This window comes from Lissotriton vulgaris, chromosome 2_1 (genome assembly GCF_964263255.1).
Source record: "Lissotriton vulgaris chromosome 2_1, aLisVul1.2, whole genome shotgun sequence".
NCBI lineage: Eukaryota > Metazoa > Chordata > Amphibia > Caudata > Salamandridae > Lissotriton > Lissotriton vulgaris.
Window position 1 is genome coordinate 1,001,025,582 of NC_141687.1, and position 25,527 is coordinate 1,001,051,108.

General features: G+C 41.9%; 1 protein-coding gene across 1 annotated transcript in view; it reads left to right on the forward strand.

Annotated features, from left to right (window-relative positions):
* LOC147731529 (sodium channel protein type 2 subunit alpha-like) overlaps positions 1 to 25,527 on the forward strand; it is an 860,436-nt gene that overhangs the window by 589,411 nt on the left and 245,498 nt on the right. Inside the window, exons 19-20 of the mRNA XM_086956593.1 lie at positions 8,939 to 9,093; positions 10,694 to 10,867. Of these exons, the coding sequence (XP_086812719.1) occupies positions 8,939 to 9,093; positions 10,694 to 10,867 (329 nt within the window). The remainder of the gene's footprint in view (positions 1 to 8,938; positions 9,094 to 10,693; positions 10,868 to 25,527) is intronic.

The window sequence follows — 25,527 nt, forward strand, 5'->3', positions numbered from 1 at the left end:
CCCGCTGAACATAAGTACCTTGATCCTGATTGCAACCACTATGATGCAGGGTGCAGCCGAGTGCCAGAGGTCCAGCACTTATAGTCAGTTGTGCCATTGAAGTGGGGGTGTTTACAATGGAGAGTTTTAGACATGCACAGAGGTCAATACTTCCTGTCCTGCCTCCAAACTCACTACGGGGGGGGGGTATGCAGCCCTTTGTGTGTGGACAGGCCACAGCCCATTCAGTTGTAAGTGTGAAGCTGTACCCAACTCCTCCCTCCCATAATCTGAGGAAGAGCCATAAAGTCACACCAAAGTTCCCTTTGTGTGTTGCTGTCTAGAGGCAATACACAAAGTTCAGCTGTCACCCAGCCAAGCCAGCAATCAGTGACAGGCAGCAGACACCAAATGGATGACAGCAGGAAAATGCCTAACTTTCCAAAGATGGCATTTCCAAAATAGTGACAATAAATCCCACTTTGACACTAATGAGACTTTACCATTACCATTTCATAGGTACTAAACATCATAGATCAATGAATCAATCAGGATTTATATTATGCGTGGTTAATCTGATAGGATATCCGGGTGCTTGCACATCTTGGAGGCTTATTCAAACAACCAGGTCATTAAAAATTCTGGAAGTGAGGTGATGGTCCGGGGGTGCAAGGAGAGGCTTGTCAGGGTCTTTGCTGTAATGTGGGAGCAGGAACATCCTTCACTTCTGCTTCAGTAGATGCAAGGAGTATGGGTCTGTGAAAGGGAGCTGGAACGAAGTCTTCTTGACGGTTGGTGGAAGTTCAGGCGGTGGTTAATGTAGGCTCTTTGGTTGCGTAGAGCCTTGTGTGTGTGTGTGATCAGCAGCTTGAATTGGCATCTCTTCTGTATGGGGACCCAGTAGCGTTGCATGATGTGGGGTGTGATGTGGGTTTATCGAGGAAGGCAGAGGACGAGTTTGGCTGCTACGTTCTGTAAGGTCTGAAGTCTCTTTAGGGGGTGTGTGGAATTTCCTAAGTCGAGGGCATTGCCGTAGTGTAGTCGGCTGGTGATGAGGGCCTGTGTAATGGTGCGTCTCATGTGTATGACTTGCTACTTGTAAATCTTACGTAGCATGCGCAGAATGAGGAAGCAGGCGGAGGAGACTGCATTGATCTGTGATTTCATTGTGAGCTTGTTCCCAGTGACGATTCCGATGTTTCTGGTGTGGCCGTGAGGGAGAGGGCTTGGATCCTACGTTTGTTGGCCACCATGTGTCATTCAATTTTGCTGCTGTGGCCAAAGATCAATACTTCCATCTTGTCTGTGTTTGGCTGCAGGCAGTTGTTCACCATCCAGTCTGCAACGCTTGCCATACATCTGTGGAAGTTGGTTCTGGTGGGGTCGTTGGTGAGTGAGAGGATGTGTTGTGTGTCATCTGCATTGGAAGTTATCTGGAGCCTGTGAACTCTGATGATGTTGACCTATGGGTCATATATGCATTGATGATCGAGATGGGGCTGAGGGATGAGTCCTGGAGGAAACCGCAGGTGATCTCCTTGGGTTTGGAGGTGAAAGGTGGGAGGTGGATCCTCTGGGTTCTTCCAGTGAGAAAGGAAGTGATCTATCTGAGCGCATTTCCTTTGAGGCAGATGTTGTGGAGATTTCCGTTCTGCATGTGGTGGGATACCGTGTTGAAGGCTGCCAAGAGATCAAGGAGGATCAAAGCTGATGTTTCTCCTTAGTCAAGGAGGGTTCACATGTCATCGGAGGCTCCAATCAGGGTGGTTGATTGCAGAAGCTTGCTTGCGAGGCATTGACTATCTGGTTCTGCTCCAGGTGGGTCATCATGAGTTGCTTGTTGATGATCTTTTCCAGGATCTTTTCTGAGAATGGGAGTAGGGAGATTGACTGGTAGTTTCTGAGTTTGCTGGGGTTGGCAGAGGGTTTTTGTGTAGTGGTCTGACTTTGGCGTATTTCCAAGCATCCGGAAATGTTGCGGTGGTGATAGAGGTGTTAAGCAGGGTGGTGAGTTGCTGGCTGATCCTTTGGTTTCTGAGGTTGAAGATGTGTTGCAGGTATTGATCTGTGGAAGTGTGGAGGTGGTATCCAGGGTGGAGAGGATGCTTCATATGGTTGGTGTGTGGTTCGAGTCAGTTACAGTGGTGGTGTATCTGTCCAGGAAGTCAGTAGCTGTGGGCTGCGGTTCGAAATTTCCATACATGGCTGCAGTCTTGTCGTGGAAGAGGTGGGCGAGGTTGTCACACAACTCCTGTGAGGATGTGATGTTCTCTTCTCTGGCAGCTGGGTTGGAGAATTCCTTAAGGATGTTGAAAAGTTCCTTGGTGTTGTTGGTGCTGGTTTTGATGCCTGTGGCAAGGGCTTTCTTCTTTGTGCTTACAATTCCTACCAGGCACATGGTGATGAAGCAACTTGCTCTGTTGTCACACATTTTGGGCCCAATTGAGCCTTAGGCTAGAAAGGAGAAATGTTGCAAAAATAGAGAACAGATGGGTCAAGATTTAATCGAGAAATGCATTACGCTGAATTTCAGTGGGCTCCTTGCCTCCAGGCTACCAAACAAACAGAAGCCAGTAAGTGATGCATAAGAAGAGGAGACAATGATGTACAGTAATTACTAAAGCTATGATGGCTTGTGTTTTATATATGGATACTATTTCGAAACCCTGAAATTTTGGATTAGAGGACTGAACATCTTATTCCCTCGATATGCACACGTATTTGGTTGTAAGTAAGCCCTAGAGTGGATACCAAGATGACACCAGCAGAGTATGCTACCTTATTTCCATTTGCTTGGTTGGTGCTTTATGGTTTCATTGCTTGCAGGTAAGCCCTCCAGCCTGCCACCTCCACAGTAACTTGAATTCCTGCCTTAGCAAACATTGGGTCGACACTTCCCCAGCCAGATATATTCATCAAAGCTTATGCCCAGCAGGCTTAATCAGAGCACCTCCTCTTCAGACCCAGCTGCAAGTCATCACCCTCTTATGGGAGGAATGTACAGAGCCCGAAATCAATGTAGACAAGTGATGGAAGATTCCCTGGGCCAATAATTCACAAATATTTTTATTGTAAATACTGAACCTTTAAGAGAAATACTTGCAGGTCTAGGTGTTTCATTTCAGCAGTGCATGAATCTTACTCAGGTATTGATAAAGACCTGACTTTCCTGAATCCAATACCAATCTAAAATAATTTTTGGAATCCACACAAACATGGATGAAGCATTGATTTGTGAAAATCAACTTTCTCACTCCTGATCACAATGTTGGAACAAACAATCTTGGATCAGTGCACTAAAAGATGCTGATGTCACTTTAAAACCAAGCACCATAGCTAAATCCCTAGGCCTTTTACTATTTGATAAATTCCCATGAAAAAGAAAAAGGTCACATCTTATAGAGATAGTTTCCTTTTTGTGGAATCCTCCCTAGGTGCCAGACTGGATCTGGAAATATTTTGTCAGCAGTACCTAGGTGCGTGGGTAGATGGTGACGAGCGCCTCCTTAACAACGTTGTCTCTGAATGTGACGTCAACAGAGTCCATATAAACCCTCCCCAATAATTGGTATCAGTTCCTTCATTTCCGGGCTAAAAATGCGAATCCACACTGCAGTTCCTCCAGCTGTTTTTCGGCCTACTTGACGTCTTTTCATCGACGTAACAGTGTGCCCTTTTTTTTTGCCTTCTCCGATGTCCTAGGGGTTGAAGCCTTGTGAGCCCTCTGGACAACAAATGTCTGACGCTGACCCTCACTCGGTTTGCATGTGGTGTCTGAGTGAGCACCATGACTCCGAAGAGTGTGACTCCTGTCGCCAACCCCAACCAAAAACATGAAGGGAAACACATATAAAGCTCCTTGCAGTGTGGATGTCACAGTCATCAAAGTCTTCTCATCGTCCTCGATTCCCAAAGTTCTCTACGGACCGACTGTGCCTCCATGCTAGGAGACATTCCCGTGGGCGTCATTCTCCTTCGTCATCCGGAGGTAAGTCTCGGTGCCGGCAGTCATTGTCACTTTACCGTAGCTTTAGTTGCTTGCCACTGGTCTCCACTCTTCTGTTGAAATGTCGGGTATGGGTCTGTACCGAGTCTCCTCACCTATCCTGGGGCCGGGCCGTCTTTGACCCAGATGAGAAAATATTCTCAAACTCTTCATTCTAATTTTGGATTGTCACCTCCTTCTGGAGAGCTCTCGGGCCCCACGGAAGTACATGAGGTTGTGCCTGTGACCCAACCGGTGGTTTCTCGCCTGACTTCAGGTCGGCCTCCTGTGTCTGATACCTTAGTGACGCCGATACACAGCCCTTCAAGGCTCTCACCTTTGGCTCTTGCTTCTGGTCTGTGGACTCCGATGTTGGCATTGCGCTGTTGTCTGCTGGCTCCCATAGTGGTGCCGTCAACACCGATTGATGCTCCTTTCGACGTTGAGGGGCTCCTTTTCAATTTCGACCGGTTTTCGTTACAGCATCGGATGCGGCGCCGATGGAGCGGACCATCTCAGACTCCCTTCCTCTGGTTTTTCCTTCTGAGGACCATGGTTGTGGAAGTACTACAGACAGTCTGGTATGTCCCCCTCCCATTTTGGATAGGCCACCCCTATGCAGTCTAACGGATTACTTGACTTGGGTGACCCCAGTTTCTTGCAATCTTCTCCAGCCTCCTGTCTCTTCCTAGTTTGACTACGGAGGCGAGTTTCCTCTCTGGCGAACATGCTCAATTGATTTTTGGTCATACTGGATCCACAACTTCCTTTTGTGGAATTGTCAACAGACTCTTTATTTGGCTTTCTACATCCTGACTAGTCTAACGTTGAGCCTGTACTTCCTTATAGTGACTGATTTTTCGATATCCTGCTGGGTGCTTGGGCTAATCCTGAAATAGGGCTCACTGTGGATTGCTGTATTTCTCACAGGCATCGCCCGGCACCTGTGGAACTCTCCTGTCTCCTTAGACATCCCTCTATTAGGAGCTTTGTTATTTAGACTCCTTTAGCCACCCAAAATATTTATTTTCTCGCTCCTGTCGCTCCGGAGAGATAGGCCAGGAAATTTGATACTTGTGGTAGGCATATTTTCTCTTCTTCGAGCGCTGCCATGATCTCTCTGAGCACACCTTGTGTCCTTGCTCACTTCTCCCACACCTTGTGGGACTCAGTGGAATGTTCCTTGCCCTTCCTTCCGTAGAAACCCTGGAATGCTCTTGTCCTCCTGGTATGTGATGGGCCACAAGCTGCCACTCTTAGCATCTGCTGTGGTATGATACCGCCAAGTCTGTTGGTTGGGCTATGGTCTCTGCAATACCTCTTCGTCTGAATGCATGGTTGCATACTTCTAGGTTTTTGGAGGCTGTGCGAACTACTTTAATCAACAAGCCTTTTGATAGTGCCTCCCTCTTTGGTGTGCATGCCGACTCAGCCTTATGCCAGTTCAGAGATAGTCATGGTGGTGGGTAGTCTTAACTCTTCTTTGTACTAGGGTTGTCGGGACAGTTTGTTTACCCTTGTTTGACACTTGTCCACCTTCATAGGGCAGAGTACTCTCTCCCTTTCAGGGTTACACCTGATGTGATGTTTCTGTTTACCTCTTGTACTTTTCTTCTCAATTGTACTGTCAGTCACAGATTTTGTTTCCATCAATCTGGAACACATCTCGCTTTGTGGTCTCATGGGAGTCTGTTCTTACAGCTTCTTTCTGCCGCTTGATTTTTCATTTCCACAGTCTTTCGTGTAGATCGTCCTTTCAGTGAGCATCTGCTTCACCAATCATTTACGGGTGGTAAAGTCACTTTCTATTTTTAGACCTGCCTTTCCTATTTAGGGATCTTTGGTGAGGTCAGTTCGCAGTCCCTCCTCCAAGTATGGTTTTGCTTGGGTATCGGATTCTAAGATAAGGAATCTGCGGATAGATGTCTCTATGAGATGGACAAGTTACTTACTTTCAGTAACACCTTAACTGGTAGAGACAGGACCTAGCTGTAGATTCCTTTTTGACAAATATATCTCTTTACAACGCATGCTTTAGATCGCATGCCTTTACAACGAGGTCCATACAACGACCGCGTTGTTACAACGCAAACCATTACATCGCAAGTCGTTACAATGACTTGCTGTAGGGGGCGCGCTGGACTTAGGAATAGTTTTATTTACTATTCCTACTCCAGTTTGTGCAACAGCAGGGAAGGTGTTGGATTGTAAATCCAACACCTTCTGCCCCCTACAGCAAGTCGTTGTAATGACTTGCAATGTATTGGTTTGTGTTGTAATGACAAGCGATCTAAAGCATGCGTTGTAAACGCTGTTTCCCCTTTTTGACCCACCCATCCTCCCCACTCTGCGATCTGAGGGCCCTGTACTTGTTGCTTCATGGTTTTCTCTTTTTGGCACACTTTTTCCAGAGACTGTTTCGCTAAGTGGCTCTGCTTTGTTGGCGCCAAAATATTCACAAAAGAAACTGACGTCAGAGCGTTGGGTATGGCTTATATGGACTCCATTGACATTACATTCGGAGATGACATTGCTATTGAGTCGCTCTAAACCCTCCTCTGATGTGCAGAGGTACTGCTGAAAAAAAAAATCCGGATCTGGTCTGGCACTTGAGCAGGATTCTAAAATAAGGAATCTGCGGCTGGATCCTGTCTTTACCTGATAAGGTGTTATCGAAGGTAAGTAACTAGTCCATCCTTGCTGTAGCCAAATAGACTAGGTTTCATTTACCGGAAATCACGAACATCAGGCACATGCCAACAGCACAATATCAATATAGCTAGTAAGGTCCTAGAAATATTGTCTCTGATTAATAATGTGCTTTGCTTAGTGCACTCGGAAAATTGCTTTGCTCCATTAGAAGCGGTTTCCAATGCTACAGCGTCTTTTTTTAACAAAACTGATCACATAGTAGAAATATCAGATGGCTCACAAAACTTCACAAGTAAGATGAAACTCTTACTTGACACCCATGACTTACAAAAAGAACGATCTGGCGAGGCCATTCTCAGTCTCTGCACTTACACTTACAGTTCACATCAGAAACACCCGCTCTTTCTCCATTATCAAGAAGAGATAATTAGTTATTTTTCCTAGTAAAGAGAACGTACACTTCTCTCCGACCTAGAAACAACATCTCTTACGCTGCTTGCCCACCTTGGAACAAACATGTTTCATTGCTTTCTGTTACTATCCAATGACTAGCTGGCGCTGCCATTTCTTCTACGCCTTTCTTTGATTCTGCCTTCACCTTTCTCTTTGTTTTAGTGACTCATAAACATTGCTCAAAAGTTACTCTGTACATTCCCCTATATCCATTGTTTCTTAAAACAATATATGCAATTCTGCTTTTAATTTCACCATAAAATTATCTCTATTTTTTAGCACTTTCCAATGACTCAATTTTTTTTATATGGTTACTCAATTTGCTGTAATATATAATGCCTCGATGATGCACCTAAATTGTATTTATTCTGTTATATTGAAAGTATTGAGCACTCTAAATCCTGCTTGGGTTAGATTCGCACTTCATAAATTAAAACATAAGTAAAAAGCAATACATATATCCAAAAATGCAGAATTTGCCTTCTTTATAGTGTCTTTAAATATTAAGCATGTACAGTTGCATTTAAAAAGTAAAGTAAATGTTTACCTTTAAAAAATGAACACAAGAAGCCTTGTGTAATGACTCTGGGCCCGATTCACAGAACTAACTTAAGACAAAATCCTAAACTTACAACCATTTTGGTATTCACAGAAGGCACTTACTCATTTAGGTATTCACAGAAGGCACTTACTCATTTTGGTATTCACAGAAGTTAGGAGTCCTAACTTTAGGACTCTTAAATGCCTTCTGTGAATACCCAAAGTCTTAAAGTTAGGATTTTTCTCAGTTTAGGAGTAGTAAAGTTAGGACTCCTACCAATGCAGTGATCTTAAAAGCAGTATAGAGTAGTCAAGCTTACGGCAACCTCTAATAAGGTGAGCTGTTGAATTCTGGGCAAGCTGGAGGTATTGAAAAGGTTTGGCTGGGAAATCGTATTGCCATGTTTTAAGCAGAACTGAAAAAGGTTCTTAGCAACTGGAACATAAAGATAAACTTCCAAGAAGGAAATAATTGTTTTTAGAAGCTGCTGCTAGATACCAAGGTGGTTTGTTAATCAAGTGTAAAAGAGGAATTATGAAAATGCCAAGGTTTTCTTCTTTTCAGGAAGGTTTTAAATGTGGCCATTACCTGTAGGCCAAATTATGTCATTCGATGGTTCTCTTTTAGTAGAGGTAAGTAAACATAGCTTTCAGAATTTAGTTTGCATCCACCATCGGGCAATGTCTAAAGAGTTTTTCATTTTGGGTTGATTTTTCTCATTCAGTGGATCATTGTAGGGGCACAAATTGATGGCCACAATCAAGCGCGCATTATAAGTTTGATGGGAATTGCAGAAGATACTAATACCACATAGTATTGTATTTCTTCAGGGAGAAATTCCAAAGAGATTATAAGGCTTGATCATACACTGCAGAATAACAGTGACCTCAAGTGTTTGTGGACAAATTCTTGCATGTTTTTTATTAATTCTGAACCTTCTTCCTGTTCCCTATTTTGACAGGATATTCCTGCTGATTTGTGCTCAGGAATAAAATGGTGGTGCTATTATACACACATCTTATGCTTCTTGATTTGGATGAGTTACCAGCCAAACCAGGAATTATGAGTCACATTACATGAGGGTTGAGACCAATTACACTTCAGCAGTACAATTGCAGTTTGTAGTTATTGTTCACATTATAATTCCTCTCCACCACAGAAGACATTCTTTCTTGTTGTAGATCTTCTTTGGAAGCATAAGTTATAAATGTATTTTATCTTTATTTATTGTCTATCAAACTTGTAAATACACTAAAATAGATGAATTCACTCACTATTGGTATTGAACAGATTTATCTTCTACCAATGCTATTTTTTATATCCACAAGGTTGCGTCGCAAGGTACAAGTGCTGTCAAGTCAGCGTGGAAAGTGGAAGATGGAAACAGTGGTGGAATCTGAGAAAAACTTGTTTCAAGATAGTTGAACACAACTGGTTTGAAACCTTCATAATCTTTATGATCCTCATGAGCAGTGGTGCACTGGTGAGTAAAGTGCATCATTAGAAGATTAGAAGCCATTTCACAGATTTATGTTCATATGTTTGTCGTTGGCTTTTGTAAATGTGCTAACACTAGAAACCTCAGTATGAGTGGCCTGCTGGAACACCGCAGATCTCTTCTTTCACCCTGAGATTTTGAGTGTGAAAGCTGCTGAAATCTCTGGATAAAACTCCAGCACAAAATTGGGAACTACCAGAGAATCATCTAATTGGTCGTAACGTATTGTTTGCACTCCTTTAACAATTATAGTCTTACTTTCACATACTTTTTTAGTATGTAGTTATCCTCCTTTAGTATACATCCCACCAAAAACACAAAAATCAACAACCCAATAGCTGCACTCAAATAAGTGCAGTCGCAAAGTATGCAGGCAAGAAATGCTCTAATGAGCTTCAAAAGACGTTGGCATTATACCAGTGTAACATTTCTTTACTTTTATTAAATTAGTTGAATAATCATTCCTTTTCATCCCATCGTATGCAACCATGGCCGGTGCAATTATATGTCATCCAGTTAGTTCCAATTAAACCATTAGCAAGCTGCTAACCTTCTGCTAAAACATTAGGAACTCATCCCATGATGCCATTCTCAACAATTCAATATAACCTTTAGTGGGTGCAAATTCAAACCAACTCAATTCAAACTCTAACCAAGTGACAACATGCTCTTGATTGCTTCCAAGAAAAATGCTATCTGCTACTTATACTGCAAATTCTTTTGGCCTAAGGTCCTGTTTGCATTTAACAAATGTGACAGAGAGGAGGGGCAGACTGTGAGCACAGCTCCTATTTACTCTGATCATCCCAAATGCATTGGCTCCCATAAGCCATATGGGTGTAATGATGGGGACGTGCTGATGTCACACGTCTCCTGACTTATGTCGCCCAGGGCAGTGTTTAGAGATGTATTGGGCAAGATGTGGCTGTTCTGCACTGCCCTAGTGGAACAAAACATGTTGAATCCAGTGTACCCCTCTGTTAACAAAATACGAAGCAGGTGAAATGTGATATAGCTCTAACATGCTCACGAGCATAGTTAAAAAATCAGTGCTCATACAAAATGCACCAGCACAGATGAAGCATACAATTCTTAAATCAGACGTATGTTGTGTACTGGTGAATCACTTTTGACAAATGGCCTTGGAACTCTAAAACAGACTGCATTTTACATATCTTGGCTCCCACAGTCCCAAATTCCTAGTAAAGCAAGTTTGGATCATACCTTGTAATCTAAAAGACATTCTTATTGTATATGCACATTGAGTGGTTTTCATTTGAAAATAAAACATATGTTAAATTGTTGCACACAATTTTAAATATCTTTATATTTATGTAAGCAATATAATTGAAATTACACTTTATAATTAGTCTGTCTACTCTATAATTTGACCCAACACTTAATTTGGATGTATGCTTTAAAATTGGATGTTGTTAACGTTATCCTTTAGTATTCACATTTAATAAATACATCCAGCTTTTTATCATTAGAATTGTAACTTTGTTTTGAATTTCTACAGTGCCTCAAGTTATTGAAATAAATTAAGTGTTTGGAATAAACAAATACACAATCCTCTCATTCACAGGCATTTGAGGACATATATATTGAACAACGAAAAACGATTAAGATTGTGCTTGAATATGCAGACAAAGTTTTCACTTATATCTTCATACTGGAAATGCTTCTTAAATGGGTGGCGTATGGATTTCAAAAGTATTTCACAAATGCCTGGTGCTGGCTCGACTTCTTGATTGTTGATGTAGGTATCACCATTTCTTTAAAGCTGTTTAATAATGCTTGTGTACAATCAATATACTACTACAGGCATTGTTTCATTTTTATGTCCATAGTCAGCTATAAGGTGCTAGTAGTGATGCACTGTTATAAAATGATGCTATATTTGGCTTTGCTTTCATGCTGACTCTTCAGAACAACCCACTTTTTATTAAAAGTATCAGTAAATACCCATTTAGAAAATTAAAGGATTGACGTCAACCATCATTAGCTAGTTGAAACTCAACACCTATTTAACAAGATACAAATATATTTGTAGACCAGCTAACGTTTATTGTCTGTCTTAATAACCTTCTTTTGATATTATACATTTGCATATGAATTTAGTTAAACCATAATAGCACTTGCTCTATAAATTATGATAAATCATAGATCATTTGGTTATTACAAATCAACAAGCGTGCAGCTAGAATATATATAAGTTGCATGATCAAATACCATTATTTATTTTAAGCAAGATTTCCAGAATAGGATTTTTATTTATAAAAATTATATTTACATAATCTGCAAATGCAGTAAAATAGGGGATCAAAGCCTTGGAAATGTGGGCAAAATCTGGAAGAGACTGTTTAAGTTGAAGTCATCACTTCAACAGTATCCCTACAGTTTGAATCAAAATGTAACCTGGTCAGAATTGAGCTGTATCTACTCAAAACTGATTTTACTTTCCACCTGCAACTGTTCCTCCAGAAACCCTCTTTTTTCAAACGAGAAAATGGAGGTTAATAAAGGCTTTCCATTTTTTTGTGCAAATTTGTTAATCATTTATTGAAGCCTTCATAATGCCAAAGTGAACAAACTCCAGGTGGAATATATGTTTTTGCTCTATCTGCAATAATTCTTTTTTATTAACTCAGTAACTCTTCATAGAAATATCAAAAACAATATCTACTGACACAGTTTTCAAAAATGATTTTTTTTACATGAGGTTTTTTTAATATGAAAACATGCACTTCCCAGTTTAACCTTGACCATACAATCAATATTACGTTCTTTATAATATTAATGTCTAATGACTTCACCCTTCAGAGACCAATAATGAATTAATATTAAAATGGGATAGTAGCACGTAGTGCACTTGTGCCTCAGTCTGAAAGAAAAAAAGCATTCTTAATAAAATACTGTTAATAAATGTACAAGAATCAGATGTCAGAAGTATACACACAAATATATGACGAGAACAGAGGAAGAAGCAGCTGAAAGAAAATGAAATACAGTGCACTGCTCACAAACTATTGAAGAATCATGGGCTCCATTCACTGATCTACTTGCAGATTTTCAAAACATGTCATGTACACAAGCATATTGAAGCTTGAGATTTACAACCTGTAAATGCAGTGGTGGCTGCTATCTGGAAGCAGCAGTAGGGTGGGGTGATGGGGAAATAATCACTTACCTCGCTCCAGGCTGGCCGACGCCTGTCCTACTTCCTCTTCCTGGCTTCCTGGGGGAAACAGGAAGAAGGAACTAGGGCTCCCACAGTCCCGCAGCCAATCACACCGCTGCAATGTATCATTGTGATTGGTCTGAGACGCTGTATGGGGAAAAAAATGATAATAACTTTGAATTACTGTCATTTTATTTTTCCTTTTTTTACACTGCATAAAGCAGTGTGGCGACTCTCCTCCGCCTCAGCGGAGGAGCCGCCACTGTCTAAATGTAAACTCATAAGTAGAATTCCTCACATTAGGAAACACTATCATGGTATAATCTAAAATTAGATTTAATCTCCTCGTGGGCAAGCACTCTTTAAAAATGTGATATGCCCCTACACAGTTGCAGGTTTACAAGTTGATTCCTCAAATAGGCCAAGCTCTTACAAATATAGCCATCCCAAATATTAGACTTACAAATTTCAAATCAAGCTTATAATTTAAACATGTATTATTACAACATTGTGCATTAATAATTTGTGGCACGTTCTTTCAATAGGAGAATATTGTTCTGATCGCAACTGCCACTAAAGTGCAAACTATTCTTTAGGAAGTTTTATCCTGTCTAATTGAATCAAATTACTTCATATTTGGTTCCATAAGTGAGAGTCATTTGAAAATATGTTTACATAGATAGATTGTAAAGGAACATTTCTGTTCACAAAAGTTAGATAATACAGGGAGAATCTGACCTTTGGTCTATTGTCTTCTCCGGGGAGTTTGAGGTGGTAGGTCACTTAAGTTGAAGAGAAGATGCTACAGAGTTCCAAATCACATATTTGTTCCCAGAAGAGCTGCCACTTTTTCTTACCATGCATTGTTAACCCCTTCAGTGCTGATGACAAAAGCCAGCTCGTCATGGGCGTTACCTGCGCTACGCGCATGACGAGCTGGCTTTGTCACGTAACGCGGGTTTTTTAAATTTTCAGCGCGCAGCGGGAAAACCGCTAGCGCGCATGCGGTTAAAGCAGGCTACAAGACACAAGCACACAACAGCTAGTTGCTAATCTCATATTTAAATTGTGATTTTGTGAAGACGCCACACAGCAGAGAGTTCAATACCATTTAATGAATGGTTGTGGCACAGCAGGGTAACAGTCTCACTCTCAGGTTTGTAGGCAGCCCAACGCGTTTCAAGCATTACGATGCTCTTGTTCATGGGCAAATGGCAGAGGGAGGTAGCAGGCAATCAATCAGGAACAGCTGATATGCACCCAAACAGTCCCGCCTCAGTGGGCGTATGCATGCAAGGCATGCTGGTACTTTGAGTTCCTGTTGTTTTTGTACCACAGTGGGTGCCTTTTTCTTCACTCACTTGCATCCAAATTCTAATCCCTGTGGGTTGAAAGGGAGCTGAAAACCCCCGCAGGGCCGTATTTCAAAGTCCATTCACACGGCGCTCCCCGCTCCGCTGAGTTTGCAAGTACGAACCCGTGATCTGTGTGAGAACAGCAGGGCGTCTTCACGACCAGACCGGCCGCTAAAATCCAATCCAAAACTGCCAAACAGTGAAGACGCCACACAGCAGAGAGTTCAATACCATTTAATGAATGGCTGTGGCACAGCAGGGTAACAGTCTCACTCTCAGGTTTGTAGGCAGCCCCACGTATTTCAAGCATTACGATGCTCTTGTTCACGGGCAAATGGCAGAGGGAGGTAGCAGGCAATCAATCAGGAACAGCTGATATGCACCCAAACAGTCCCGCCTCAGTGGGGGTATGCATGCACACAGTGGGTACCTTTTTCTTCACTCAATTTCATCCAAATTCTAACCCCTGTGGGTTGAAAGGGAGATGAAAACCCCCTGCAGGGCCGTATTTCAAAGTCCATTCACACGGTGCTCCCCGCTCCGCTGAGTTTGCAAGTACGAACCCGGGATCTCTGTGAGACCAGCAGGGCAACTTCGCGACCAGACTGGCCACTAAAAGCTAGTTGCTAATCTCATATTTAAATTGTGGATGTTTGTAATGCAATAATGTATTGTCACTCTAGTCCACCAGCTGTAAACAACAGCTCCCTGATTCTTGGGAGGGCGACTTCCAACTTGCCGTCAGCCATTGTGTACAAACCCAAAACTTATAACATTAGTTCTAAATGTGAATGTGTGTCACATGTAATTCAAAAGTATTGTGTAGCATTAAACGATCAGGCTGCCTTCGTCAGAACCCAGGGGAACACAGACAAGGACAATTGTTTTAATGTGCTGGAGAATATTAACACAGGGCAGCACTAAATAGATGTGAGGTGGTGTGTACATTTACCTATGTGCTGCTGGGTACATGCCTGATCTGAGGCAGTTGTGCACTGGACAAAGGCCAAATGGTCAGGTCACTTTTATGATTTTTGAGATTTAGACATTGTATGCACAAACCTTATTTATTGGTTCCACTGCATACAATTTGTGACGTTACTTAAAAAATAAAACGATGTATAATAAATTGCACAATTGTATGCAAATATCAGTGGGTGAAAACTAATTACAGCGCTGTGCATTAACTAGAATTGATGAGCAATGTATCAGTACTGGTTTCGTTTTCAGTGAATGCGGCTGATGCTGCTCGTGCTGTTAATCATACCATTGTAATAGTGATATTAATGGCAATAATAAGGCGAATAGTTATAATAACAATGACAATAATGATAATGACGATAATAATAATAAAATAATAGTGCCCCTTTTCTCCCTTTTCTAATTATTTTTATTGTTATTGTCATTAATATTATTTTAATTGATAAAATAATAATAATACTAATATTACTACTGCTACTACTAATAATAATAATAATAATAATAATTTTGTTAGGATTTTTTAGAAATTACTAATTGGTCTTAATCCCCACAGACCAAATAATTGAAGAGCCAAAGCAATAGGAGGTCAGAGTATCCAGTCCCATGGAACCCTTTCATTATATTGCTAGAAGTTCTCCGTTGATCCGTTGAATCACCATGAAAGCTTTGAGACTTGTTTACGAACAAATCACTGTTATTTTAGCTAGTGCTTTAAGTGTGTATTAAGAACCTGTGGCCAGCACTGGCCTAACATGAAGGGCTAAATATACTGTGTTGTTTTTTCATGTTTCTCATGTCGCTCTCCCCGTTTATGTTGTGTAAAAAAACAACAACAGTGTATCTTTACGTGATGTGTTTGTACTTTGAAAACCTCTGTTCGCTGATGTGCATGCCTTATTTTTGCAATGTTTCATTGTAACATGTAACACTACTGTTTCGGCATTCTGAGCCTTGTGATACAAATTCCCAGAACAAGACGTAAATATATATATCTATAACATACACATATATATGTGTGTGTATATATATATATATATATATATATATATATATATATATATATATATATATATACATATATATAAACATGCACATATATATGTATATATATGTATATATATATGTATGTATATATATATATGTGTATGTGCATATATATATATATATATATAGAGAGAGAGAGAGTGAGCCTTCAGCCTTCAATTAGGGTGAGCGTTTGACAGACACCCACATATGCCTACCCAGCCTCCACAACTGCATTTTTATAACTCCATTGCATTCGTGGAGCATTAAGAACGGTCATAAAATTGTATTGTTATCTTTAGTGGATTGGATGCTCATTTATCAAATAACATACACATCCGTTTTCGTTAATGTACAACAGAACAAAGGTACAGTTCTTGTTTCATCTGTGATATCTTGGAAAAGGGTGAGGATTTCGCAGTTTGGGTTGCAGGGCATTTCCCTCGTCTCAAACAACAAACGGACTGTAGTACCAAGGTCAATAATGCGCGCTGATATCACATGCCCATTTAAATGGTATTGATGAAAGGGAATCAGACAACCATCGGACTCTGGACCAAAGCCCAATGCTCCTTCAAGCATAAAATAAGCAGCTTCTAAATGGCGCTGACTTTGTATTGCTCTTTTTAATGGTAAATAAAAGTTCAATAATGCCCCATATTGCTAACAGTAAAGAGCACGCGCACTTTGAGCTGGTGTGTTGTGCTCAGCATATAATGGCAAGCAATTAGCTAACTTCCTGAGGTCTATGTAAATGTAAATGTATTTGAGCTTATATAGCGCACAGCTACCCGCAGTGGGTTTCCCGGCGCTTGCTTAGGGAACCCGTCCTGGTATTCCCCTGTGAGATAAACCCGGCAGGGTATCCACAAGGTGAAAGCCAGGCATCCCGCTGCGAGGGGCTGTTGTGGAGATTAAGCAAGCTATTGCCCAGAGTCGCAGAGTGTGAACCCGTGAGTCGAGAAGGCACCGGAGCGAGAATAATCGAGTCCGTGGAATTTTTAGCCCAAGACCCGCCGAGGCGGGGAATTGAACCCTGGTCCAGGGCCGATCTCAGCTTCCGGGTCTGCCGCCTCTAACCCCTGAGCCACACTTCTCCACGTCTATAATATATCACGCAATTCCCTCTTGCAAGATGGCGCTGTATGTTCTAGCAAGTGTACACATTGCAGGGCCATCACACTAAACAGAACCATCTCATCACGTCTTTAGTCATAAGCAGGGCCACTCGAATAATACAGCAATGAAAGGCTAAATATGAAGTAGAGTTGACTAAATCATGCAGGGAGAAAAAAAAATGTGACACATCTAGTAGCACGATTGTTTTGCTGTTTCAATAGACATTAATATAGTCTTGGAAAATGTTCTACCACATTAATGGCAAGTTAACACCTAAAAAACAGGAATCAGGAAATGAAAGACGACCACTTTACCGTTGTAAAGGGTCTGTCACTGTTCAAGTATTTTTCTTGAAATCTACGAATTATACAGTAGATGATGGATTATGAGGTAAATGTGTTAAATGTGGCCCAGAATTTTTTAATATGAGCGAAATAGGATGCATGCAGCTTTGATAGGAAACTACTGAGTTTGGTTAATTAAATAGAAGTTAAGACAGGTAGTAAGATAGAAGTTGTGAAAAATCTGCTTGATTATCAAACTGATCTAGTTCTCATCCACAAATTTAGAGATTAAGAGGAACCCCTTTTTTATTGTTTTTTGGTAGAGGGGAGGCATACTTTCCTACCAAAGAAAGAAGCAGAGATGAGATGTATTTAGGTGTCAGAATTTCAGTCTATTCTGTTGAAAAAAGACATACCTCTCAGACATGATGACTTGACAGAGATGATATTGTCAAGGGATTCATGATTGTTTTGCGCAGATAGATTTATATATCTATGTATCATTATTAAACATTTGGAAGGGAACCTTAGGGGATGCTTGATTACATTAGCCAAGGGCCTAATGTAGACACTCAGATATTCTGCCATTCCTTCTCCCAAAGTGAGCAAGTTATTCTCCATTTGTAAATGAAATGATCAAGGACAAAATTGCCTTTTAGAGCTGATCTCCAGAGATGCAGAACCCGACCACCTACTCTTTAGTAAGAAGCTAAACTCTGAACCACTTCACACTTGAAGAAGTGAATGAAGGGCAATGGTAGATAATATGCTCAAAATGTATCCTCATACCTCTACCTACAGGAACGACCATAATTAGCCACAAATAACATTTGACACAGTGCACTAGAGCAGAGGATGAACTTAGTAAAAATCATAAAACTGATATTAAGTGTAGAATGTAACTGAATGCTCTGGTCCTGGTAACATAAGAGGTCCATATGATGGATTCATCTTTAGAAGCATATTACCTACTAGCCAAAACAGCATCAGCCATACTTTTTCACTCAGTAGGCACCTGGACACCAAGCCTGTCACTTGACTGTGGCCTCCAGTTACTGCTTATTAGAGACTGATCCAGTGACACCACAACTGCTGAGTTTTCCCACCCATGTTTTCCCAGTCACAGTTCTTTCTGTCAACAGAAGCCCCGCCCACCCCAGGACCTATTTAACACAGCCCGTAGCTGGACTGTGCCACAGGTGCGCCGCATAGTGTTCCCAAGGTAATCATGTTTGTGGCCGTCCATCCCTGGACCATACCAAGCACCACAACAGCGCCCAATGCCATGACCCCTGGCCCTCCCACTTGCAATACACTGTCACAAGCTCTACACCCTGGACCGCAGACGCTGCAACACACCCTGCAACCGTGCCAACCCATTCTCCATGGTAGGATCTTTCATCTGCACCTACTGCCACTTCACTTGCCACTGCACACACACCAGCCCACCAACCAGCTCCACTCTGATCATGTCACAGACACCACCTGAACAAAAAACACAAGCTTGTATGTGCCCTTCTCAACACACGGTCACTATGCAAGCATTCCACCAAATTATGGAACCTCATCGCCACCCTCGCACCCAACATGGTCTTCTTAACTAAGATCTGGCTCAACCCTACACCCACCCCAGACATTGCCACAGCAATCCACAACAGATATAAAATAACTCACTTGGACAGCAACAAACTAGCCAGGAGGAGGAACAGCCACCATCCACAAATAGACCATGCAGCACACCACCACCCCAAAGGAACATCTCAACTTCAAGCTCCACATGGATGACAAGGTAACTATCAAAGCCCCTAGCCTTAGACTCCAAGAACTGCATCTCTTTCTTAGCGACCTGGATTTCCACTTAGATGACCCCAACAACAACACCGAACACCTCCTTGACAGTATGAGCAGCGTCAGATAGACCTAGATCGTTCACGGGCGTACACACACTGCCGGACTCATGCTTGATCCCATTTTTACCTCCAGCAATCACATCAAATACAGCCATGTCACTGAACTCACATAGTCCGATCACTTCATCGTCCACTTCAGCATCTTCAGCCCCCATATTGCCACCCCCAAGATGACCAACGCCATCAACAGGAGGTGGACCAAAATCTGAGCGCTCAGTTGGGTGGACACTCTCTACACCTCCAACTCTGTTACTGCCACCAAACTCGATAAGAGAGTGAAAAATATCAATGCCTGGATCACCAATTACACCAACAGCATTGCACCCATCATGGGCAACATGAAGAGAAATATTCTCCAAAAGGGCCAGCTGGTACACCCAAGAACCCAGAACAGCAAAACGAGGCAGCAAACAGCTGGAGTGGAAATAGTGTATAAGCAAGTACACCACTGACAAGGCAGCCTTCAAGACCTCCCTCAACCTCTACCACTGCCTGCTGAGGGCAACAAAGAAGACAGCCCTTGCCACATGCATCAACACCAGCACCAACAACGCCAAGGAACTTTTCAACATTGTTAAGGAATTCTCCAACCCAGCTGCCAGAAAAAACAACATCACATCCTCTCAGGAGTTATGTGACAAACGTGCCCACTTCTGCCATGACAAGGTCACAACCATATACAGCACCTTCAAACCCCAACCCACACCTACAGATTTCCTCAACAGATACACCACCCCCATGACCGACATGAACCACACACTGACCCCTTGGAACATCCTCTCGAACCAGGACACCACCTCCACCATGAAATTCAGCCACTCAGAAGCTGTCACAGACTCATGTCCGCACCACATCTGCAACCTCTGGAACCAAAGGAGAAGCCAGGAACTCACCACCCTGCTCAACACCTCCATCACCACTGCAACATTTCCTGATGCCTGGAAAAGGACTGAAGTCAGGCCAGAACTTGAAAAAAACCCTGCTAACCCCATAACATTAAAAAACTACCAGCCAATCTCCCTGCTTCCATTCTCAGCAAAGGTTCTGGAAAAGATCATCAACAAGCAACTCAAAACCAACCAACTGTAAAAACTCTTTCCCCCTATTTCTATTTTGGGAAAAGCCCAACAGACCACAGAAATGGGAAACACAGAGAGGCTTAATGTAAACCCATTACAAAGTTTATTGCTTAACGCCAGACTATTGGTAAAACACAGTATTGAGTGTGCGATACTTATGGACACTCATAATAAAAAAAATTGCGATTGTTACTGAATCCTGGACAGACAATGCCTCAGGACCTGATTTAGTCAAAGCTTCTCCCCCCTGGTTCCTATGCCACACATAGAATAGGCCGATTAGGAGGGGGGGGGGGGCTGGCAGTAATATATCATAGCTCAGCAAATGCCACCTTTCACACAGCACCTCCTAACTCGGCTTGCCAAGCACTTTCCTTCAGTTTCTGCCTTTCCTATCATCATTCTTTTAAGGTGTTTTTTTTTATTGTACAGACCACCAGTACCTAGGAACACATTTCTAACTTAGGTTGGAACACTGCTAGAGGATGGGCTCTGCTCTGATTCATTTACAATTCTTGGGGACTTTAATTTCCATCTGGAAGCACCTACTGACCCTGACACAGCTGCTCTTGTTGATGTGATGAGCAGCGTTGATTTAAGGCAACATATATAAGGTCCCACTCATGTTGCAGGCCATACCTTGGATAGGATTTTTTCCAACCATTCACAGCTAACCTGTACTGAGTTGTTGCCACTTGCTTGGACAGATCACAGAGCAATCCAGTTTGAGTTGGTCCTTTCTGACCGACACAATAGCACTGGGGCCCCTGTACTGTCCAGGAGAGTCAGATAGCACTAAGAGCATGGAATACATATAAGGGTACAGAGTTGGAAGACCTCACCGCGACTGCCTGCCCGCTGCCCACAGAGGTTGAGGAGGCTACTGCTTGTCAAACTAAGTGGGTGGAGATAGCCTGAAAAAAAAAACTGTGAAAACTCTGCATCCCAAATGAGCCCAACCAACTGCTCCCTGGAACTCTGAGGAACTAAGAAAACAAACACTTACTTGTAAGCATCTAGAACGCAACTGGAGAAGAGAATATAATGAAGTAGAGAAAGAACTATACAAACAAAGTCTCATGGTCTACAAAAGGCTCTCATTTAATGTAAAAAGAGCATTCTTTGCAAATCAAATTAAACTGACCAAATGTTCAACCAAAAAACTCTTCATGACGTATCAAGATTGGGTCCCCTCTGTCTACCTAAAATTCAGAGTAGTCAAGAGTAATGCAAGGAAATTGTCACTTTATTCTTGCAGAAGATGGAGCTTATCTTCTTTACTTTTAGTTTCTCCATGGAGGGAGGGATGGATTTTCCAACTGCAGAGCCAAAATAGCATCTGACTTACTGCCTACTTTGGATATGTCCTCTCCACTGTCAACTAAGGACACTACAAATCTTCTCACCGCTATTAGGTCAGGCTCTCCTTATGACCCCTGTCCAGTCTCTGTGATCAAACTAGCCCTCAAACCTATTGCCATCTCGCTTACTTCCTTATTTAATGCCATGTTTGAGTCAGGGCTTTTTCCCAAAACATGGAAGATAGCATCGATCCTTCCTCTGCTGAGAAAAAACAAAATCTAGACCCCAAGGATCCTAACAACTGCTGGCCAATCTCTCACCTTCTACTGCCGGTTAAATTGGTGGAGAAAGCTATGAATACACAACTTAGTGCCTTTCTCCAGATAAATCATATTTTAGTTCCTACTCAATATTGGTTTAGGAAAGGACATAGCACATAGCCTCCCCTTACAAAAATATATAAGAAATAAGGGAAGCCCTGGATCAGGGAGTCAATGCACCACTGATTATGCTGGATCTCTCTGTGGCCTTCGATATGGTCCATCATGGTCTCCTGATGGATCGTTTGTTGGCCTGAAGGATTCAGGGAAAAGCCTGTAAGTTACTGAAATCCTTCCTGACTGAAAGAACTCAAATTGTGGCTCTGGACGAATTCTGCTCAAAACCTTTTCCAATCCTTACCCTGTGGAGTGTTGCAGAGGTCATCCCGTAGTCCCACTCTTTTCAATGTTTACGTGTCTCCCCTGCCTGCCCTGATCCGATCCTTCGGCTTTCACCTCACTTCATTTGCGGACGATACGCAAATTGAGGTGTCTCTGCTGCCAAGGCAGGAATCAGAGAAGAATAAGAGGTTTCATGACTGCATGAAATCGGTCAAGATGTGGATGAAGCTGAATTGCTTTAAGTTAAATTAAGCCAAGACTGAGGTCATCATCTTTGGAATGAATGCCAACTTCTGGACCCCAAACATCTGGAAGTAATAGCTGATGATAAACTCACTTTTGAGGACCAGATAAATGTTGTTGCATCAGCCAGCCTCCACTTTCTTGGAATGATTAACAAAAGAATGGCTTTTCTGATGGAGGACAGTCAACGCATAGTTATAACATCTCTCATTCTATTAAGGTTGGTTTATTGCAGCAGCCTCTACCTAAACATTCAAGAGTGATTCTTATACAAACTCCAACTTTTGCAAAATGCGGCAGCCAGACTGCTTACAGGCATGCCAAAATGTGTATCAATCACCAAGGAAATTAAAAGGCTTCATTGGCTGCCAGTCAGACAACAGGTGCGTTTTAAATCCCTATGGACGGTCTTTAAAGCCCTTCAAGGAATAGGACCATAACATCTTAAACGTCGATTTCAATGGTATGTCCCTAAAAGAGCCCTCTGCTCCTCAGGAGCTAAGATGGTGACAATACCCCCTATTAAAAAAGTCAACTGGGGAGGGAGAAGCTTTGTCACCTTTGCCACCATGGCCGGGATGAACTCCCTTTCCATATCAGAATAACCACTGACTTAATGGCGTTTAGGAAAGGACTAAAACCTGGCTTTTAGCATGTAGGATTCCCATGTCAACCTGTGTTCAGATGGTAGAAGCTAGTGCCCGGACACCTTTGGGTAACCGTTGGGCTTTACAAACATAACATAACATAACCTGAAACACCTTGAGCAGAACCAGCTATTTAACGCCTCCCACCCTGGCTTTCATAGCAATCACAGCACCAAAACTGCCATTATTGCAGTCACCAACAACATCCAAACCTTCCTGAACCAGCGAGAAACAGATGCTTGGATCCTCCAGCTGCTGAGAAGACTACGCTCTGCCTCCCTTTCACTTGCCCATATTCCCTGCATCGGGCAAAGCAACATTTGAGGACACACCTTCTCCCACATCGCAGCAAAGACCTGGAATGGCCTCCACACATGCAGCTCCCTGACTGTGAGAGCCATCATTTCAATTTGCCGGGGCAGGGAAACAGACAAATACTCTGCTCTCATTAAGCTGGAGTGGTTTCACAGCGTCCGCTTGCTGAGAGCAGAGTTTGTGTTTGCTCTGACTTAACGGGGCAGTCAAAGTGCCTGGCAAGTCAGAACAAACAACTATTTCTCTGGGTTGGGCACCCCAGGACATAGCAGGAGCCGGTCCAGGGGTGGTCCCCAAGGCCGTAGAGGAGGATGGTCAAATGGCCCCCCTCCTATTCTGTGCACGGGCCTGCTCCGGGGAGGTGGTGGTACCCCAGGCCGTATATGGCCCCTTTTCCATTGTTTTAGAAAATATATAAATAACAATCTCTCCTGTCGGAATATGGCTTTAGGAATTCAGGTTTCAAAGGAAACAAAACTCAACAGTTAGTTTGTCGCACTAGACATGAACTATCTTGCATGTACGTCTTCATTTGCAAGTCCTTCAGCCACAAATGCTTGCCCTCTTATTTGCCTAAAGCAACCCAAAAGACGTAGAGAAAATAATTTGAAATTCCCAAATTCAGAAGTCATTAACATAATTACTATAGATTTAAGGGGTTGCACACTAAAAGGCATAGCTATGTTTGTAAACAATCCGTCAAATCTCAGAATGGGCACTGTGAATTTAAGAAGACACATCACGTGCAGTAAAATCCATGTGGGTGCTTGTCACAAATATATATTCATACAGTAACAAATACCTAGTGTAAATTATTGGATGCACAGTTTTTGTAGATGTAAAATTAAGAATTACATATCATTTGGTTGGTTAACTACAGGACTGCTTTGTGCTTTAAATCTGAGAAATCCCACACATTGTTTGGTTTGGTGCTGATCTGAGGCACAAAACAGAGGATTAACTTAATACGAAGACTCAAAAGGAGTATAACAACCCTTGCCAATGTATAGTGTTTAATCAATTATTAGTTTGAAACAATTTCTAACTTTACGGTAATGCGGATCAAAAAAAGGTGACGGTATTAAGTAATTGAAAAGGTGACCCAGGTTCTGACTCAACAAAGAGTTTATTTATTTTGCTTTCATTTGAATCTACGACTTCACCCTTTTGCTACTGAGAGAATGCAATATAATGAGAAAAACTCCAAATTGTCGTAGTAGTTTATGGTTCACTTGTCCATGTCAGCATGAATACAATGTTTATAACTTAAAATGTGAAAATCAATGAAGGTAGCATGTGATATCCAGCCAGGGATGTCTTGAAAAGAAGTGGTATGTTTATGCTTTATATGTGTGTGCAAAGTAAATGTAGACAGAACTCTTTTAAAATAAAAGCAAAAACGTGAAATCTAAAAAATATAATCTACTTCTGTAGAGGTTCCATGCGTATCATCCCGTGAGGCACGAGGTGGGATGTAATGTTTTCCTTCCATTAAATATGGATATCTAATGGATAACTACACTTGAAAGGATAGTTGGAGGAAATCCAGGATTTCTGCATTTGTCAGACTATTAGTCACTCTTTTGCAATGTATCTTTTTGTATATGTCTGACCAGTAGTCTTTTAACATTTATGATGAATTTATTGATGCTAATTACTGGTCACAGTTGATTTCTGAAGGTTATGTAGAGGAGGCACACATGCAGTGGCCATTGTTTAAACCATATTTATTGAGCACTCACCTGCTCCTCTATATGCTTGAATGACCACTTCCTTTCAAGAAGGCTGTGTGATCTAAAACCCTGTAAAGCCTAGTTTTTAACGTTTCAAAGAGTACCTCAGCAGTCTCGAACCACTATTAGGGTCCATGCATTCTGGGTATCCTCATTGGACTCTATTATAATACACCAGAGTTGGGAACCCAACCTAATAATGTTTTCCACCATAGCCTTCACTCCTACGCCCCTGTCTCTCAATGTGAAGTTCAAAACAAATCACAGACACTGAACCTCTGATGGGTAATGTAGCTACTATGATCATCTTATAATACCTCACCTGCCATCCCGCCAGCAAACACTGGTTAAGTTACTATGCATTGTTCGGTAACATTTCTGTACGGCATTTCTGTTTTAAATGCACAATAATTACAAAAAAAGTTTAAACAAAATAAAAATACTATTAAAATGCAATGGCCCTCACAAAGGCAAACTAACCATATAATGTTGTGGCCCACATAGTTGCAATCCTTATTCACCAAAATATGTTTCATTTGCTCTACATCATAAAAGTAAATGCACAAATGAACCAAAGACATTACA